This window comes from Mesoplodon mirus (assembly GCF_964341445.2).
Source record: "Mesoplodon mirus genome assembly, chromosome: 9".
NCBI lineage: Eukaryota > Metazoa > Chordata > Mammalia > Artiodactyla > Ziphiidae > Mesoplodon > Mesoplodon mirus.
The window spans coordinates 109,901,735-109,921,958 of NC_138985.1; the positions used below are offsets into that span (position 1 = coordinate 109,901,735).

The 20,224-nt window shown below is 39.8% G+C and overlaps 1 protein-coding gene across 4 annotated transcripts in view; it reads right to left on the minus strand.

The window, feature by feature from the left end:
* Window positions 1-20,224, minus strand: part of PRKAG2 (protein kinase AMP-activated non-catalytic subunit gamma 2) — a 288,527-nt gene that overhangs the window by 7,885 nt on the left and 260,418 nt on the right. For all 4 annotated transcript variants that reach the window (XM_082632118.1, XM_082632117.1, XM_082632120.1 and 1 more), the window contains 7 exons: window positions 19,079-19,160; window positions 18,029-18,087; window positions 10,483-10,528; window positions 8,629-8,683; window positions 7,481-7,607; window positions 4,677-4,842; window positions 4,323-4,360 (listed from right to left, as the gene is read on the minus strand). In XM_082632118.1, coding sequence (XP_082488244.1) covers window positions 4,323-4,360; window positions 4,677-4,842; window positions 7,481-7,607; window positions 8,629-8,683; window positions 10,483-10,528; window positions 18,029-18,087; window positions 19,079-19,160 — 573 coding nt within the window. The remainder of the gene's footprint in view (window positions 1-4,322; window positions 4,361-4,676; window positions 4,843-7,480; window positions 7,608-8,628; window positions 8,684-10,482; window positions 10,529-18,028; window positions 18,088-19,078; window positions 19,161-20,224) is intronic.

Here is a 20,224-nt window from a genome sequence, read left to right on the forward strand (position 1 = left end):
TTATGACATGCCATCAGTACTGTTATTTCATCATCTTATCAATAATCATTTAAAGCTTATAAGGTGTACCTTTATTATGAAGCAACCGTTAAAACGGTTAAATTCTGACTGTATGTCCTACAGAAGATTCCCCTGTTCTTACCCTATACGGTTCTTTTTTTTTTTAATTGAAGTATAGTTGATTTACAATGTAGTGTTAGTTGCTGGTGTACAGCAAAGTGACTTATTTATATATTTTTTCATTATAGGTTATTATAAGATATTGAATATAGTTCCCTGTGCTATACAGTAGGGACTTGTTTATTTTATATACAGTAGTTTGTGTCTGTTAGTCCTAAACTCCTAATTTATCCCCCCACTCTTACCCTACATTCCCTGAATGAATAGTGTTTTGAGAGGTGGACTAACACCTGCAAAGGGTGATAAGTCCCCAGGGCTAGGGACGAGGCTTTTGCTAGAAAGGCTTTGCGGGGGTGATCTCGGAGGAAGCCCTGTAGATCTGAATGGCTTCTCAAGGTTCTGATTAACCTTACAGGGTCCCACCCAACGAAATTCCAATAAGCCTATTTTTTGGGTGTCTGTTATGTTAAACAGAATCAGATGAAACAAAAGGGTCTGAGACAGCTACAAAAGAATACTTAATGCTGTGGTCAATATTAAGGCAAAAAAACGGTATGCAGGTTTGGGGCTATCAGAGTTTCAGTTCCCTTTCTTAGAAATAATGTAAAACTCTAAGGAAATGAATTTAAATGAATGGGGGAAAAGTATCGAGTGGAAGGATGTAGGACCAAAATCAATCTAGTAAATTTAAACCAGGGAATAAAAAACAGAACTTTACATAATGCTATTAAATACATTTGCTGTCCTCTTTAGAACAGTTGTTCCCAATTAGCAAGTAGTGGGATACGGATGACCAGGGATCCATGTGCGCACTAAGCACATGCCTGCTGGCAGAATAAATCAATGTCTCTGGTATAGAAACATGACTATTTAACATATACACATGCTGTAGTAACAGATAAGTGACTCATGTACTGAAAAGACAAAGAATTATAAAATGCTACTAATATGGAAAGGTACAGTCTCCCAGGACTGAACCAGGAAGAGTCAGAAAATATGAACGGACCAATCACAAGCACTGAAATTGAAACTGTAATTAAAAAACCACAAACAAAAGTCCAGGACCTGATGGCTTCACAGGTGAATTCTATCAAACATTTAGAAAACAGCTAACACCTATCCTTTGGAAACTGTTCCAAAAAATTGCAGAGGAAGGAAAACTCCCAAACTCATTCTATGAGGCCACCATCACCCTAATACCAAAACCAGACAAAGATACCACTAAAAAAGAAAATTACCAGCCAATATCACTGATGAACATAGAAGCAAAAATCCTCAACAAAATACTAGCAATTTGAATCCAACAATACATTAAAAGGATCATACACCATGATGAAGGATTTCTCAGCATCCGCAAATCAATCAGTGTGATACGCCATATCAACAAATTGAAGAATAAAAACCTATGATCATCTCAATAGATGCAGAAAAAGCTTTTGACAAAATTTAACACCGATTTATGATAAAAACTCTAGAAAGTGGGCATAGAGGGAACCTACCTCAACATAGTAAAGGCCATGTATGACAAACCTACAGCTAGCATCACACTCAACAGTGAAAAGGTGAAAGCATTTCCTCTAAGATCAGGAACAAGACAAGGATGCCCACTCTCACCACTCTTATTCAACACAGTTCTGGAAGTCTTAGCTATGGCAGAGAAGAAGAATAAATAAAAGGACTCCAAATTGGAAAAGAAACTGTCACTGTTTGCAGATGACATGATAGTATACACAGAAAATTCTAAAGACGCTACCAGAAAACTATAGAGCTCATCAATGAATTTGGCAAAGTTGCAGGCTACAAAATTAATACACAGACATCTGCTGCATTTCTGTACACTAACAATGAAAGATCAGAAAGAGAAATTCAAGAAACAATCCCATTTACCACTGCATCAAAAAGAATAAAATACCTAGGAATAAACCTACCTAAGGAGACAAAAGACCTGTACTCCAAAAACTATAAGATGCTAATGAAAGAAACTGAAGAAGACACAAACAGATGGAAAGATATACCATGTTCTTGGAATGGAATAAATATTGTCAAAATGACTATACTACCCGAGGCAGTCTACAGATTCAGTGCAATCCCTATCAAATTACCAATGGAATTTTTCACAGAACTGGAACAAAAAAACCTTAAAATTTGTATGGAGACACAGAAGACCCCAAATAGCCAAAGCAATCTTGAGAAAGAAAAATGGAGCTGGAGAAATCAGGCCCCCTGACTTCGGACTATACTACAAAGCTGTAGTCATCAAAACAGTACGGTAGTGGCACAAAAACAGAACTGTAGATCAATGGAACAGGACAGAAAGCCCAGAAATGAACCCACGCACCTGTGGTTAATTAACCTATGACAAAGGAGGCAAGACTATACAGTGGTGGAAAGGCAGTCTCTTCAACAAATGGTACTGGGAAAACTGGACAGCTACATGTAAAAAAATGAAATTAGATCATTCTTTAACACCATACACAAAAACAAGCTCAAAATGGATTAAAAACCTAAATGTGAGACCAGACACTATAAAACTCTTAGAGGAAAACATAGGCAGAACACTTTCTGACATAAATCGCAGCAGTATCTTTTCCCATCCGTCTCCCAGAATAATGGAAATAAAAACAAAAATAAACAAATGGGACCTAATTAAACTCAGAAGCTTTTGCACAGCAAAGGAAACCATAAAACGAAAAGACAACCCACAGATGGGAAGAAAATATTTTCAAATGATGGGACTGACAAGGGATTAGTCTCCAAAATTTACAAACAGCTCATGTGGCTTAATATCAAAACAAACAACCCAATCAAAAAATGGGCATAAGGGGCTTCCCTGGTGACGCAGTGGTTGAGAGTTCACCTGCCGATGCAGGGGACACGGGTTCGTGCCCCGGTCCGGGAAGATCCCACATGCCACGGAGCGGCTGGGCCCGTGAGCCATGGCTGCTGAGCCTGCGCGTCCAGAGCCTGTGCTCCGCAACGGGAGAGGCCACAACAGTGAGAGGCCCACGTACCGCAAAAAAAAAAAAAAAAAAAAAAAAAAAAAAAAAAAAGGCATAAGACCCAAATAGACATTTTTCCAAGGAAGACATACAGATGGCAAAGAGGCACATGAAAAGATGGTCAACACCGCTAATGATTAGAGAAATGCAAATCAAAACTACAATGAGGTATCACCTCACACCAGTCAGAATGGCCATCATCAAAAAATCCACAAACAGTAAATGCTGGAGAGGGTGTGGAGAGAAGGGAACCCTCCTACACTGTTGGTGGGAATGTAAATTGGTGCAGCCACTATGGAGAACAGTATGGAGGGTCCTTAAAAAACTAAAAATAGAGCTACCATACAACCCTGCAATCCCACTCCTGGGCATATATCCGGAGAAAAACATGGTCCAAAAGGATACATGCACCCCAATGTTCATTGCAGCACTGTTTACAATAGCCAAGACATGGAAGCAACCTAAATGTCCATCGACAGAGGAATGGATAAAGAAGATGTGGTACATACGTACAATGGAATATTTCTCAGCCATAAAAAAGAATGAAATAATGCCATTGGATGGACCTAGAGATTGTCATGCTGAGTGAAGTAAGTCAGACAGAGAAAGAGAAATATCGGATCATATCGCTTATATGGGGAATCTATAAAGAAATGATACAAATGAATGTATTTTCAAAACAGAAACGGACTCACAGACTTAGAGAATGAACTTATGGTTACGGGGTGGGGGGGAAGGTGGAGGGAAGAGATAGTTAAGGACTTTGGGATTGACATGTACACACAGTTATATTTGAAAAGGATAACCAACAAGGACCTACTGTATAGCAGAGGAAACTCTGCTCAGTGTTATGTGGCAGCCTGGATGGGAGGGGAGTCTGGGGGAGAATGGATACACGTATATGTATAGCCGAGTCACTTTGCTGTGCATCTGAAGCTGTCACAACATTGTTAATCGGCTATATTCCAATATAAAATAAAAAGTTAAAAAAAATAAAATGCTACTAATATGTTATTCACTGCTAAACCAATGAATATTAAAAGTACAGTTACTGTTGGGGAGTCTATGGAATTCTCTGATAAGGTCCTCATCCTCAAAGAAGCTAGGAATTATTAAAATAGGAAAAGTCACAAAAAAACAGACTAATGAATATGCTTTAAATGCATTCTAGATGACAGGTTTAACAAAATTAAAAATACTTACAATTACATCAAATTTGGAATAAATATCTACAACTTTTCCTAAAAATAAAAATGTATGTTAGAATAATGTCTTAGAAACAAAAAACAGCATTTAATATCAATCTTAACTAGGTATTTACTAAGAATTAAATATTGCTAAACAAAATAAACTTGACTATTTTAAAAGGGACATGAAATCATATCTTAATGGAAAATGTGAAAATAAGCCAGTATAAAATTCTTATTCTCTTGAGTACTCCTTGGTCTAAGTTTTCATTTCCCCACTTATCTGATATGCCAGGTCATTTAACAATAGTTTTACCCTAAGGAGATAAACGGTTGTTTCTGTTCAACTGGTATGGCCCAGCACACAGACCTGACTCGTCCACAACAGGCAAGGCTGACACTCGTCTTTCCACGAAGACGTTCAAGGCTTTAATGATGGGAGTGTCTGGGTGTATGAAGGCGATGTTGTGGTAGGTCCCGATTCCGAGTGCACCCAGGTTCTGCTTCATGAAAGCAGGCTTTGGCATATCAGACATCTAGACAGGAAGACGGGCACAGATGCTCTAGAGCCAGAGCAGACCTTTTCAGTGTTCACATGTCCACATTCGATGAAAAACTATGTGCAACAAATTAGTCTTTTCTAACAATCCACCCGGATATCTGAATTAACATGAAAATGTTACATACAAGAACTGTGTCTTTTGTTCAAACCAGCTTATATGTTTATGCTTATATTTAGCTACTTAGTAAAAATACTGCAAAGCACTAACACTAACATTTTCTCCTTCTCTTCACCCACTGGAAAACCGGACAGAAGGGAACAACAGGTCTATTTGGAAATTAAGACCCATCAGCCACCAAGAATCTTCTTAAATTATTCATGTTAAATTCATTGTCCTGCTGTCATCATTAAGTAATGTTTATTAAGAACCCACACATTTCCAAACCCAAAGCATTTGATGGTGGCTGTCTGAGCTGCTAAGCTAGTTCCCACACCATCCCACCTCAACAACCTGAATTCTCCATTGGAGGACTCCAATTTTTGTCTACTAGGAACCAAGAACAAGCCAACTGAACAGAATTAGAAGAACATTTAAAAGTTAACTTTTCTTTTCACGGGCTGTTTTAAAGGAGGAGGGAGAAGTCAGAAGAGAAGAGAAGTCTAGGATCATGTTTGACTAAAACAAAATAAGGTCTATGGTTTCAAAAATCCACCTTTTATAAAGGGTACAGTTGATTCCATCCTCCTGGTGTACCTTATAATTATCAGGAAAAGATGAACAATTAGAAGAAACAAAATGTTCAAGTCAAAGAGTTCATCAATATTCAAATCATGAGAATCCTAGAAATTTAGAGAGAAAAAAAGAAAGACCTATTAGGTCATCTAGCCCATCTCGATGCAGGATAAACCCCTGTTCCATCTGCACACTTAGGCTGACTGTCAAATGTCTCTAAGGGCAACGCTACTTTTTCTCGGAACATGATCTCAAGGCAGTAAAAATCAGGTTCTGGAGTTTATTTAAAATTCTTCATTTTTATCTGAAAATCCCTAGCTGAATATTCTAACAGCATGATTCTAATTACCATATTGGCCCAAATATAAGGCAGTACTGGCAGAGGCCACCTCCTCTACTTGTTGTAGAGGAGAAGATGCCAAAGGCCTGTCTCGGGCTGTGCCTCCTCGTTGGCAGTGCGGCCACGGAAATGCGCTGGGCCTCCGGGCGCCGTCGGCCCTGTGAGCCAGGTGCCCTGAGCCCGAGGATCCCAGCCGCCTCTGGACACGGACGGACGGAGCTGTTGGAGGGAGGGTTGCTCCACCACCACTGCAACCGTGGCAAAGCTACGCAACCTTGCTGAATGGTATCGCTTCCAAATCAGATGAATAAAAATACCTACCTGAGAGGGTGGTGGCTAGGACTAGATTTATCATGTGAAGTGCCTGACACAGCGTAATGCTTAACAGTGTTTAGCTTCTCTCATGATTAGTACTGTCTTAAAATGGCGACTCTAAGGGGTACATGGACTAAGAGCCTGGTACAGCCCCGCCCTGGGTCCTGTGAAAGCTCAGTGCCAAGGCGACTGCATGCGTTCGGCCCATGGCAGACAGGAAGTCTGACCAACAATGTCCCCGCCTCCTTAATTCTTCCCTAGACTGCCTCTTTACCAAACTTCATGCTTTTTTGTAAATCACTCTTCTCCTTCCTACATTCTTTCTTAGTGTTTATTTAAACATGATGAGTGTTACATGTACACAGACCATTAAAATATAGGGCTGGTTTGATGGACAAGGCATTTCTCCCAGTCACTTAAACCCTCTGCGCTGCTGACGGAGCAGCCTGGGCTCCTTCACGCCACACTAGAATACTGCTTTATTTCCTTATCTGAAGCTGTGGAGAAGACAGGAAAGCCAACCTGATGTAGATTTTTAATGTCTACTAAATTCTTTTAAAAAATGATTCTTGATATGATCTCTTCTGAACCATGAATGAGGCCTCTTACTGGTTCTAGTTGACCAATTACTTAGAACCTCAACTTCAGTGCATGTGATTAAAAGGAAAAAATTGAAGCCCTCCTGTGAACACTCTGGCCCTTCTGAGCCTCTTTTTAATACTGCCGACCAAAGAGGTTCTGAGTTTTGGATGATTATGAAGTCATCTCATTTCTGATGCAGTTGAGAAAACCTACAGACAATATAGCCCTGATTTGGACCAACATGGTATTCTGTTGTCAAAATTTTATTTGCTTTGGGCTTTTCTATCACTGCTGCAGTAAATAATAAGACCATCCTGGGGCCAGGACTTCTGAGCATGTCCCCAACCGTGACACCAGTAAAGCATCACATAAGGCAGTCTGGCTCAAGCTATCTTGGGTAAGCAGTTCCTTAATCAGACTGACTCGCGAACTGCTTTGCTTCTCCTCATTTTAGGTGATAAAATATTCTCACTTAAATAGAGAATTCCAAGTGTTTTTACTTGCACTGAAAGGTGATTACTTTTTAATTGGAATCAACTTTGAGAATGTACAATTCAAATAGTAGTGAGTTGAGAAACTGAAGTTTAGAAATGGAGACCTCAAAACTAACGATTTCTTCTATGAGGGTAACAGGAGCCAATTTACTTGAAGTAAATTAAAGTAGATGCAGCTATGTCTTTAGAAACACTAAAAACTACTTACAAAAAGCTGGAGGAACTTGAGGATTCTTTTGTGGGTAAGTATATAAAGTGCATTCCCACTGATAGGGTCAATAACTGGCAATCTGTGGATTTTATTTTTGATCAACGAGTGTACAGCATCGAAGAGGCTGCGGGAAAAGCCATTACAGTTGTTAGGAGGCTTTAAAGAAGAATTAGAAAACTTTGGAACACCCCTGCTTTAAACGTACTTTGTGTCTTTAAATTACAATATTAAAGGGTTGACTGACCTAAAACAGCGCTCTAGAAAAGTTTTAAACTGGAGATCTCAGCAAAATTTTCGATTTTCCATAATCTGTTAATAAGCCTCAAATCCAAGTGTGAACTACAAAAATCTCTAGGAGAGCAGTTTTTTAATAGCAGGTTTGATGCTTTTATTTGAGAAATGACAGAAGCTAACCCCTCGGGAAGCTAATGGACGACCCTGGCAACAGAGGGCGCTGCGGCCAGGGCCCCCTGCACTGGCCGCTCTGACTTCGCACAGCCCACTGGCCACTTCCGTGCTCAGCCAGCCCACTGGTGGCTGCTCCAGCCTCTCCTGTGACTGCCGACAAGGAGGTGTGCTGGGTGTAGCTGTTTTTTAGGACTTGGAAATAAAATAATAAAAATCAATATTCCACTTTTTCTCACTAGTGCACTAGTTTTAAGAATGCTTTTATTTCTGAAAATGTATCCGAGCCATCCCAGAAGGCTTGGGTCAACACTTGTGGGCAGCCCTATGCTCTGACCACCTCTGGACCAGCGCCTAAGGAGACTGATTTTTCAACTTCAGTGCATGTTGGGACCCCTGGGGGAGTTGTTTTAATGCACATTCCGGGGCACGAAAACCCTCCAAAGACTGACTGGGAGAAGAGCCCAGAAATCTGCAGCCTTAATGAGCTCCCTAGTGGGTTTCTGCTGCAGGTGATCTGGATTTTCAAACTGCTCAGTATGACCATCTTCCTAGTTCATTATCAGTCCTTTGGACCAACAATGGCTGTGATTTCTACGGTCTCTAAGTTTACTGAATTTAATATTAAGGAGGCTGGCCCCTATCTAGATTAAAAAAAAAAATCTATCACCCATGGTAACAAAACAGATGAATCTGAATGAATGGAATGTTTTCAAAGGAGAAAAACTTTACAAGTTTACCTTGCATCTGGAGATATATTCACTAAAGGCTTAAATGTTTCTTGTAAATAAAGCTCTGTATTTATAGAAAGAAAATATGTAATTAGTAACATATTTACTGTTTGTAATTATTACATAAGTTAAAATACCCTTCAATTTACAGGTAATAATTAGAAGGATTAAAAACCCAAATCGAATTAATTTACTGAAAACTATTGTGTTACTTATAGTTATGGCTATTATTAAACAACTTCCAAACTGTTTCAGGATGTTGCCTTTGTGGAAAAGTTAAGTATTTAAAAACAGTATTACAATAGATGTTGTAAAAATCAGAAGAAAAGTCAAGAAATCTGATAAAAGAGCAATACCAGCAGAGGTCACTAGAATGTTACCAAGTCACTATCACCCTCAACAAATGAAGACTTTTTGAAATCCTTTAAAATTAATTTTCACAAGTTAAAAGATAAAAGTTATAACAAACTTTGTTCTTTAAATGTTATTAAGTTTTATTTTCCACACCAAAGCTTGATCTACTGTATCTGGGGATCTTTCTAGTAGGTAGACATTATCTTTGTAAAGATAAACTGTCCACACCAAAGCTTGATCTACTGTATCTGGGGATCTTTCTAGTAGGTAGACATTATCTTTGTAAAGATAAACTGTAATTTGCTTTACTGAGGTTTCTGCACAGAAGGCATTCAAGAAAATCTTGACATTATTATTATTATTATTATTACCACCAAATACCATGTAACATCAAAACGTAAATATACTTAAACCTTGGTCTAACATTATACAATGGAATTTATTAAAAAGTATCTGTCTTGGTGTTAAAATATATATATTCACTGCATAATAGGCAGTGCTAAAATGTGGATCCCATGTTGACTTACTTTGTTTGGTTTGACTTGATAAAGCTATCATAAATCAAATATATCGTTCAATGAAACTTCTAAATCATATGGGATTAAAAGAGGCCCAGCTCTCTTTAGAGCATTCTAACGGATGTTCAGATCTCGCAGCCAGTCACAAGGGGTGCTTATCATACTAAGCAGATAACGGAAGTACAAAGCTAAATCTCAGTTTTAAATTAAAAAAATTCCTTGAGTTGGCCCCTCAATTTCTAATGTAGGCTTCTCCCTGAACACCCTACAAAGGCTTCTTCCTCAAGGATCCCCATCACAGGCTCCTATCTAAGATATTCTTACTGATTGGTCCTTTGCCCCCTCTGTAAAAACCCAGCAGGACAGGTCTCATTAAGACAGAACAATTTCACAATCATGAAATTACAATTTAAAAAATGGCTCCATTTCAGAAAAGGGTATTGTGATTATAAAGGGTGAATTTCAATACTGCAAACAAAAGAAAGCAATCTTGAAGTTATTTTCATGTGATTTTATCCAAATCATCTAGTTTTAGTTTCACTTGTTCTACTTGTCTCCATAATTTGTAAAGAAATAATAATAATGTAAAGAAATGATTGAATTTAAATAGGAACAGATCCTTGCTTTTGTTAATTTCAGGCATTCCTTTGGTGCATTTTCTATACAAAGGCAAAGATTTGGAAGGTAATACTTAGTGGTGAATGGTGGCTCCACTGGGGGCCAGAGACTCGGGCACTAGTTACTATATCCCATCTATATCCCAGCCTTAATCTAAAGACTTGTTATAGGTTCTCTATACATGTGTACTAAACAGAATGGGTAATATTTATAGTAGTATGGCATACTGTCAAAACTAATATAGAAATAAATGTCTTAATGTAGTCAATTATTAAGCAGAGAGAGGAGGACCTGTGAAATTAAAACATTTTATACATATGCAGAACATTTTTTCTCTCATATTAAAAGGTTTTTAACACTCAACAGTGCTTACCCCTCCATGTTTCAATCTTATGTTCCTCTAATTCATAAATCTGTACCTAGAAATAAGAAAAACTTATTTACAAATCTTAACACACACAACATAAGGGGAAAAAAGAAATTACTATTTCATAACTACTGCTGAGTCCCATAATTCAGCAATATTAGAAATATGAGACAAAAAGTGCTCCACCTTTCTTTGAAGACAAGTGTTTTATAAATTTAAAACATAAACCAACACAATATTTTCATTAATTTAATTTGAAAATTTCTGACACTTAAATTTTAAAACATACACCAATACACACACACACACACACACACACACACATATACACACATTCCTTCTTTCTGAGGATACATAAGATTTTTAGCATCTCTAATTTTAAAAGGGCAGTTGGTTAAATCATTTGCTAATTAAGTTGCTGGATCAGGTTATGCCTGGACCACATGGGCGTCTTCACAAAGGTAGAGAGGGCGTTGAGTCTGGAGAGCCTGGAGGCTGGGCAGGGGGTACGGCAGGGGGTACAGCACTTAGTCACCTGGAGTCGTCAGCACTCACATCACTGCATCTTGGCTGCTGCTTTTGGTCAAAGTACTTAAGGTCTCTGAATCTGTTTCCCTTCCTAAACAGCTGGAGAGAAGGCCCTCCACATTCAGCTTCTGTGAGGACCACGTGCTCTGTGAGCCTGAGGCGGAGGGCCTCCCCACCTGCTGCAGCCTCCACTGTGGCTCAACTTAAGAAAGTCACTCTGCCTCCTGCAGTGTTGCACTGGGACTCCTGGGGGCCCTGCAGTAGGAAAACCTGGCCTCTTCCTGAAGCTTCTTGAAGCTTAAAATCCACCTGGCAACATTAAGACAGTCCTATACTGAAATGCCACCAACAACTGGCAAGAAGAAACCACCAACAAGAAGGCGTACATATCAGAGCATACTCTAAAAGGCTTATTTAGTGCAGGGATGCAGGGAGAGTAGGGATGAGCAGAGGTCAGAGGTCAGGCAAGGAAAACTTCAGGAGGTAGATTTCAGCCAGGCTCTGCATGATGAATGGACTTTACATAAAAGAAGATAAACTCGTAAGGGCCTGGAGAGGAAAAGGACTTCCTCACGTTCCCAAAACACAGAAAGGAGACGGTGCTGGGGGACAGGAGCGAGGAGTCTGGGGACTAATGACCCGAGGTGGGCTCTGTGTCTGGCAGAGAAAGCCAGGCCAGCACTGATGGGTTTAAGCAGTGGGAGGACGTGACAGCACCAGAGCCAGATGCAAAACCGAGTGTCAGGTCAGTTAGGTCTCAAATGGTGACTGTGAGAATGTAGGGGCAACCGAAAGGAAGAACCAAAAGGTTTAGAGAATAATAAAATAGGGGAAATAGAGATGAATGACTAAGTAAGAACCCCCCCCCCCCATTTTGATGCCAGGTGACTGAACAACATCCACGAAAGAGAAAAAGCCTCATTGAGGAAGATGAGGCTCTGGTTTTCACACAGTTGAAAGTAGAACAATCCTGGTCTACGTCTCACTTAGGCGGTTGTGAGGTGATGCCCGTGCTCTGCTTGCACACCCCCCTCGGAGCTTTAGTTACGGTCACCAGCATGGCCATGACTCAGCTAACATGGGGGTCTCTTAAGCTGGCGAGATGGGAAGTGTGTGTGTGTGTTACAAACATGAGTAAGACACAGTGTCCACCTCAAAGAACTACCTAACAAGAAGGAACCTCAGATACCCCTATGACAGCCTTTCTCGACCTAGGCACTACTGACATTTTAGGCTGGATGCTTCTGTTGTAGGGCCATCCTGTGCACTGTAGGACATTTAGCAGCATCCCTGGCCTCTGCCCACTAGACACCAGTAGAACTGCCCCACCCTTCCCCCAGCTATGATAAAAAATGTCTCTAGATATTGTCAAATGTCCCCTGGGAGGCAAAATCACTCCCAGCTGAGAAACACTGCCCTACAACTAATCAGAATACAGTATGAAAAGTGCTGTGTGGGTAGTGACTAATAGTGACTAATTCTGCTCCAGGGAGATGGCACAGGGCTCTCCATCACTGAGGCGGTTCTCCAGGAGGATTCTGAAAGACCTGAATTGCAACGGCAAGGACCAAGGACCTGAAGGAGAATGTGCACGTGGAGGAAGTGGACTCAGATTTCCAAAGAAGAGAAGCCGCAGGGAGACGAGCAGAGGGGTCAGGAGGAAGGAAAGAGAGAACTGAGTGGGAAGGGCAGGAGAGGAGAAACAAGAAGTGCCACCACGGCAGGCTCTGTAGGTGGCAGGGAAGAAGCAACCACCGCTCAAGCACAGACTTTAATAATTTAAAAAAAAAGAGGTATACAGTACCTACATCTATGTAACTACAGTGGCTGATAGGAAAGGCAGCAGCCTTGGGTCCCGTCATAAGGAGTTCTTTCCATAATATACATAAAATTATAATTTAAAAGTTCCATTTCCATTTTGTGGAAAATCAGCCTAGAAATTTTTACAAAGAAGCTACAAAATCTTTCATGTTTAAGCTCACCATCTCACTGAAAATAAGTATTCAGTAGAAATAAGGTTTGAAAATAAAATTGGAGATCACCCAAGGAAGAATTAGTGAGTTTAAGATAGAGCAACAGAAATTATCCAATCTTAAGATCAATGACACTAAAGACTTGAGACTATGGGATAGTATCAAGGGGTCTAATATACAAGGAATCAAAGTCCCAGGAGAGGAGAGAAAGGTTGATATAAAAAAAACAAAATGAAGAAACAGCAGCCCAAAACTTCCCAAATTAGGTAGAAAAGCAACTTAGAAGATCAAGGAAACTCAACACACCCAGAACAGGATAAATACAAAGACATATCACAGTTAACAGCTGAAGTCCAAGGTTAAAGAGAAAGCCCTGAGCCAGAAAGAAATGGTGCCTCACATAGAGGAGACGAGGACAGGGATCTCTACCGACTTCTTATCAGAAGCTCTGGGAGGCCAGAAGACCTCCCAGTGAAATTACATCCTTAAAATGTTAAAGAAAAAAACCCCCAAAACCAAAAAACAGTTAACTCCATCTCTATAAAACAGCAGAACTGTCCTTCAAAAATCAAGATAAAAAAAGCCTAATTTTTTCCCTATTACCCTTCATTTTGTTTAAAACAAAAACGATAGGGGTAGATTAAATGGAACTATATTTTCCATATAATTCTGATACTAACTCTCAATAGACTGTGGTAAGTTAAAAATGATACTGAAACCCATTCGGCAACCATACAACAACAACAACCAAACAGTGAAAAAGGTGTGGTTAAAATATCAACAGAGCTATCAGCCATGATGGAGTAGATGGGACCACACTGAGTCTCCTGCTAAAAACAACTAGAAAACGGGAGAAAATACGTGGAACTGTTTTCAGACACTAGACAACACACGAGGCAGGGCCGTCGTCCCCGAGAGAAGGGAAGCAAGCTGAGCCCCGTGACCTCCACGCCCCTCTTGAGAGGCACTTTGTGGACTGTGATGCAGGCAGCTGACCCCAAGTGGAGCAGGTCTCAGTGAGCTGAGGAGGTAGAAATCAAAGTCTGGGCAGACGGAGCCGGACAGAAACTGAAGGACAGACTACCAGACAAGGTGGAGCTGTCCAGAAAGAGAAAAGAAGGCTGCGCAGAGACTGCCTGGAGGCCCCGACTGAACACGAAGCCAGGCATGCACGGGGTGAGAAGGCATTTGCCTTCTCACCAGGCAGAGTGAAAAGTCCTTGCTGAACAACCAGGGAAATCCATGGAGATCCCAGAAGTACTAGTAGAACTGAACCAGCCAGAGTAACGCTTAACACCCTAACAAAGCTTAAAAACAAGCCTCGAAATAAGCACGTGAAAAGATACTCAACAGCATTAGCCATCAGGGACATGCAAACCAAAATAACAATGAGGTACCAGTTCACATCCACCAGAATGGCTATCATCAAACAGAGAGACAGTAACAAGGGTCAGCGAGGATGTGGAGAAACTGGCACCCTGACACACTGCTGCTGGGAATGTAAAGTGATGCAGCCGCTGTGGAGAAGTCCGGCAGCTCCTCAAATGGTTACACACAGCTTACAATGTGACCCAGAAATTCTACTCAAGGTCTACACCCAAGAGAAATGAAAACATATATCCACATAAGCTCCTGTACATGACTGTTCATAGCAGCATCGTTCACAATAGCCAAATAGTGGAAACCATTCAATGTCCATCAACTGATCAATAAGTAAAATGTGGTATGCCCATACAATGGAATATCATTCGGCAATAAAAAGAAATGAAGTACTGATATATGCTACAGCATGGAGGAACCCTGAAAACACTATGTTCCGTGAAAGAAGCCGGTCACGGAGGACCACATATTGTGTGATTCCATTTACATGAGTTGTCCAGTATAGGCAAACCTACAGAGACAAAGTAGATTAGTGGTTGCCTAGGGCTGGCGGTGATGGTGGACTGGTGGCATGTCACAGCTAAAGGTGTGAAGTTTCTTTTTCGGGTAATGAGAATGTTCCGAAATTGACTGTAGTGATGGCTGCACAACTCTGAATATACTAAGCCATTGAATTGTATACACTAAATGGGTGAAATATAGGATATATCAACTGTATCTCAATAAAAACTGTTTTAAAAAAGGACCTGCAGGGCTTCCCTGGTGGTGCAGTGGTCGAGAGTCCACCTGCCGATGCAGGGGACACAGGTTCATGCCCCAGTCCGGGAAGATCCCACATGCCGCGGAGCGGCTGGGCCCGTGGGCCATGGCCGCTGAGCCTGCGTGTCCAGAGCCTGTGCTCCACAACGGGAGAGGCCACAACAGTGAGAGGCCCGCATACCGCAAAAAAAAAAAAACTGAGTAAAAAAGGACCTGCAAGTAATTTAACTGCCTGCCCAAACAAACTCCAACTCTTTAAAGGAAGACAATACAGATATTCAACCACATAACATTAACAATGTCCAGCATCCACTAGAAATTATTACATTTGCAAGAAGCAGGAAAATGTAACCCATAATAGGAGAAAAACCAGTCTTTAGAATCAGACCTAGAATAGAGGTGAAGGAAAGAGCATCTGATACACACACACACACACACACACACATATCTCAGATATATAACAACTGATATAACAACTGATATAACATGTTCAAGGATTTAAAGGAAAACATGAACATAGTAAGGAGAGAAATGGAAAATATAAAGAAGAACCAAATGGAACTTCTAGGACAGAAAATACACTATCTGAAAGGAAAAAAAATAGTAGGTAAGGTATTGTGGAGAAAATAACAGTGGAAATGAAGACACAGAAATAAAATGTATCTGAAATGAAGCACTGAGAGGAAACAATACTGGGAAAACCCCTACAAAACAACAGGGTCTCAGTTGAGTAACTAGAAGCCTAGAAAGTGGGGGAGGGGACAGAAAAATACTTGAAGAAACAGTACCTAAGAGAATGGAGAAAAAGAATATGATAATCTCAATAGCTATAGACAAAGTATGTGACACAATTCAACATGCATTGGTGAGAAACACTCTTGGCCAACCTGGAAAAGAACAAACATCCTCAACATGATAAAGGGCATCTATGAAAAAACTACAGCTAACACCATAAGTAACAGTGAAATACCGAATGCTTTCCCTCTAAGATGGAACACAAGGGAAGGAAGTCCGCTTTCTTAATGTCAGCACTCTACTGAGGTCTTAGCCAATGAAATAAAGCAAGAAAAGGAAATACTGTGTCCACAGATTGCAAAACTCGGTATTGTTAAGATGCCAACTCCTTCCCAAACTGCTCTATGGACTGACTCCCAATAACATCAGCAGGCATTTTTTTAAAAAACAGTTATCAAGAGACTATTGTATTGGCATAGAGACAGACAGGTAGAACAACAGAACAGAACAGAGCCCAGCAACAGACCCACATTTAAGGCAGTAAAACAATTCTATGACAAAAAGAAAGTCTTTTCAATAAATGGGGTGGGCACAACTGACTGTATCTGCAGATAACATCATTATGTACATAAAAAAATCCTAACAAATGTACAAAAAGACTACTAGAATAAGTGAATCTTACAAGATGAAAGGTTAATATATAAAAATCAATTGTGTTTTTATATAGTAGTGATAAATTCTTAAAAATGAAATAAGCTATAGCTTTCACAATAGCATTTTTCTGTTTATAATTAGAAAATGAGGTGTAATATGGAGGAAAAAAATGTATCCTCAAGTATTAAGAAAAACTTTGGACTATATATTTAGATATAACTGCTTTTTAGAAATTCTGATTTAATTAACTACTGCTGAGATCTATTATACTGGGTTTAGCTGCATTTTATTAAAATGTAGCCATTTAATAATCATATTTGTGCTGATTTTGCCAGTCTGAAAGCAGAGATATGACCATTATAAGGAAAACCAATATTCAGCTGCATTTGGCAGTATTTAAGAAATCAGGTATGTCATGTGAAATAACTATGGAATACTTATGAAGTCTTTGGTAAAACTTCCTTCTAAGAGTATGTCTTAAAGCAGAAGCTTATTTTTCCATTTTGTGTAGGAATTTAATTATTGGGCAATACTGACCATTACATGTAAAAACAGTATTAATTGGATTGCCTTTAACCTGTTAGATACCCAAAACAGTACGAGTTAAAGAAACGGAGTATACAATTCTGTCCTTCCCCAACCCTGCCAAAAAAAAAACAAAAACCACACACACAACCAAAACAACTCAAAAAAACACAACAAAAACCAAAACCAAAAACCAAACAAGCTGGTAGAATCACAAAAATCATAGTGTTAGATAAAGGCCATATGTAGTTTTCAAACCATGCTCTTATAAAACAGTTGGACCAGGAACCAGGGAGTTCTGCCACTAAAATTAGCCAGTAGCAGTCTTTTCTTAAGTGGCAGAAAAATGTCAAAACTGAATTTCTCCAGTTTTAATTTTTACTTCTTTAAAAGCACAGAGTCTGTGTATTTCTTTTATAAAATTTCAGGGGTAACTGCATAAAGCTGCATGCACATCAACAGGCCCAGAAGTCAGGCCTGTGTTGGTCTCATCTCCACTGTGGGCTTCACTGGGCACAGCCACCCCGTTCTGGAAGGGTGCGAGGGGCCTCCTTCATTCATGGGTCCAGGCAGATCTCAACACTACAGCATGCCCATAATGCTGTTAAAGAGCATAAATTTAATGAAATTTATAGACTATCTAGGCAATAAATAAACACAAAGAATTCCACTAATCTGAGGACTTCTGAAAGCTGAATAAAGAAGCTATTGCCTTTTATACTTCCTGAGACTACCTTCTTAAGTTTCAAATATCAGACTGATTTACACTGAGGTTTCCTGCACATTATATATATTTGGAAAAATCAACCACCAGCACCACCAAGCCGGTACCAAAAAAGAAAAACACAGAATGTTCACACACACACACACACACACACACACACACACACACACACACACACACACACACACACACACACACACACACACACACACACACACACGTACAGAGAAATATATAGCTCCACTTACGTGACATAAGGGTTTCTGGCACTTACCATGGGTGATTTATAGTATCTATGAAGTATATTAATGAAATCTGTAATTGTTAGCATTCCTGGAAGAAAGAATTATATATTAAATATAAAACTATGAAAACATTAAAGAAAAATTTCAGATGATAAGCAAACCTAGAATATTTATTTACTAGACAGCCTTAAAGACTACCAGCACAGCTTAATATATTATTTAAAACTATTAATCTGTTAATTATCTACACCACACTAAGATATGCAAATTTAGCTGAAATTAAACCTGATAGTAATTAATGGAATTAATCACAGTAGTTGGCAATTCACCAAGACAAAACTTTCTGAATGTTATTAAACATCACAAAAGATTTGTGGCTACATGTAAATAATTTAGGATACTTTAAGATAAAGTATCCCATAAGCTCTAGAAACATGACACTTTTGGTAGCACTTGGATTGTTTTCTGAGAATCCTTCTAAAAACAGTAGCTTTCACAGGCACAATTTATGAAGGGCCCACTGTGTGCCGGACTACAGAGATGAAGGCATGAACCTCTCCCCTGACGCAGCTGCAGCAGAGGGGCGGTGGACATGGAGTGTCATTTCAAAATGATGCGATGCCTCCTAAGAGGGGCGACACCCACTGTCCACTGTGATTCATAAGATGAGAAAACTATGGCGCTTAGGTACTGAGTTACGTGGTATTTTAAATAGCATAACAACGCTTTATCAAAGGTACCAATCATGTTTCCATCGCTTCAGCTGCTGTGTCAGAAAAGTGCTCACTGGGGAGGGAGTGGAGATGGCCCGCGGAGGGACCGACAGGGAGGGGTTGGGCCTCAGCTTTGGGACCAGGGGACCAGCAAAGGCACCGAGGAGGCTTCAGAGCCAAAACGGCGCTGAATCCAAAGAAACTCCACAAAGGTACATAAATGTTTTGAATTTACTAGCAGTCCCACCACACAGGATGTAAAAGCAAGGCTGTCCTTTGATTGGTAACATGTCTACTAGGCTGCACTCCAAACCAGCACTTCTTGAGCTAACTCAGGCTTTCAGATCCCCGGCCCGTGCCGCTTACCTACAAAACTTTGTCTTTTACTCTCCCACAGAGGCGCTGCTCGGACACCGTTGGCTACTAGGGCAAAGAAGGCCTTTTTAACCTAAGACCAATGAGAGAGACAACACACATTTTTAAAGTCTATATATATGCAGGGAGAAAAATACCTTCCACTAAAACACTCAACCAAATCTTACCAGTTAAAAATAACTGAATTTATTAACATTAGCAATATGCTTTTGTATTATATTGAAAGGTATATAGGGATTGGAGATTATTTTTTCAAACTGAAACAATGCAATCAGAGAGACTTTATGTAATTAAAACCACACAGAAGAATTAAACTTCAAAGGTCTGTTTTTTTTGAGCCACGCCACACAGCTTGCGGGATCTTACTTCCCCAACCAGGGACTGAACCCAGGCCCTCGGCAGTGAAAACGCCGAGTCCTAACCACTGGACCGCCAGGGAATTCCCCAAACTTCCGAGTTTGCTCTTTCCTATATGTGGTTATTAGTTCATTCAGAAATACTGAAGTTATATCAAAGTACTTGAAATGAAAATTTGTTTTTCATATGTTCAATAACAAAACAACAAGCATTCTCCCTTCATTTCCTTGAGGTTAAGAAAGAGAAGGAATGAAAGATGTAATATACTCCTACTTTTATATCTTCTTGAGACAGACATTCACTGTGTGCCTATTATGGGCTGGGCCCTGTTCAGAGTAGTTCACATACAGCGTCTCCCTGAGCCCTCGGGACAAACACCCTCCGGGACACCGTGACAGGCAGCAGAGGTGATGATTTATTAAAAGCCAAAAGCTCAGTGCTGAAAATGACCTCTAAATACAGACAGCAAATAACATATGGAAAATGGTTCAATTTTACTGATAATCAAAGAAAAGAAAATTAAAGCAAATTTAAAGTACCATTTAGCTGCTAAATAAGCCAGTATTTTTTCGTTATAGCACCCGACACAAGTGCAGTTGTAAAACCACTGGTGGCTCCATGAATTGTTAGAATAGTTTTTGAGCCACAGCTTGTATCAAGAATCACAAAAATATTCATACTGTTTGTGTACTAGCTTTTTCTCTGTTGAATTACTTACTCATACAAAAATTTTAGGAGTAGGATTCCCGAATCAGAGATGTTCAATTATGTGGCATTATT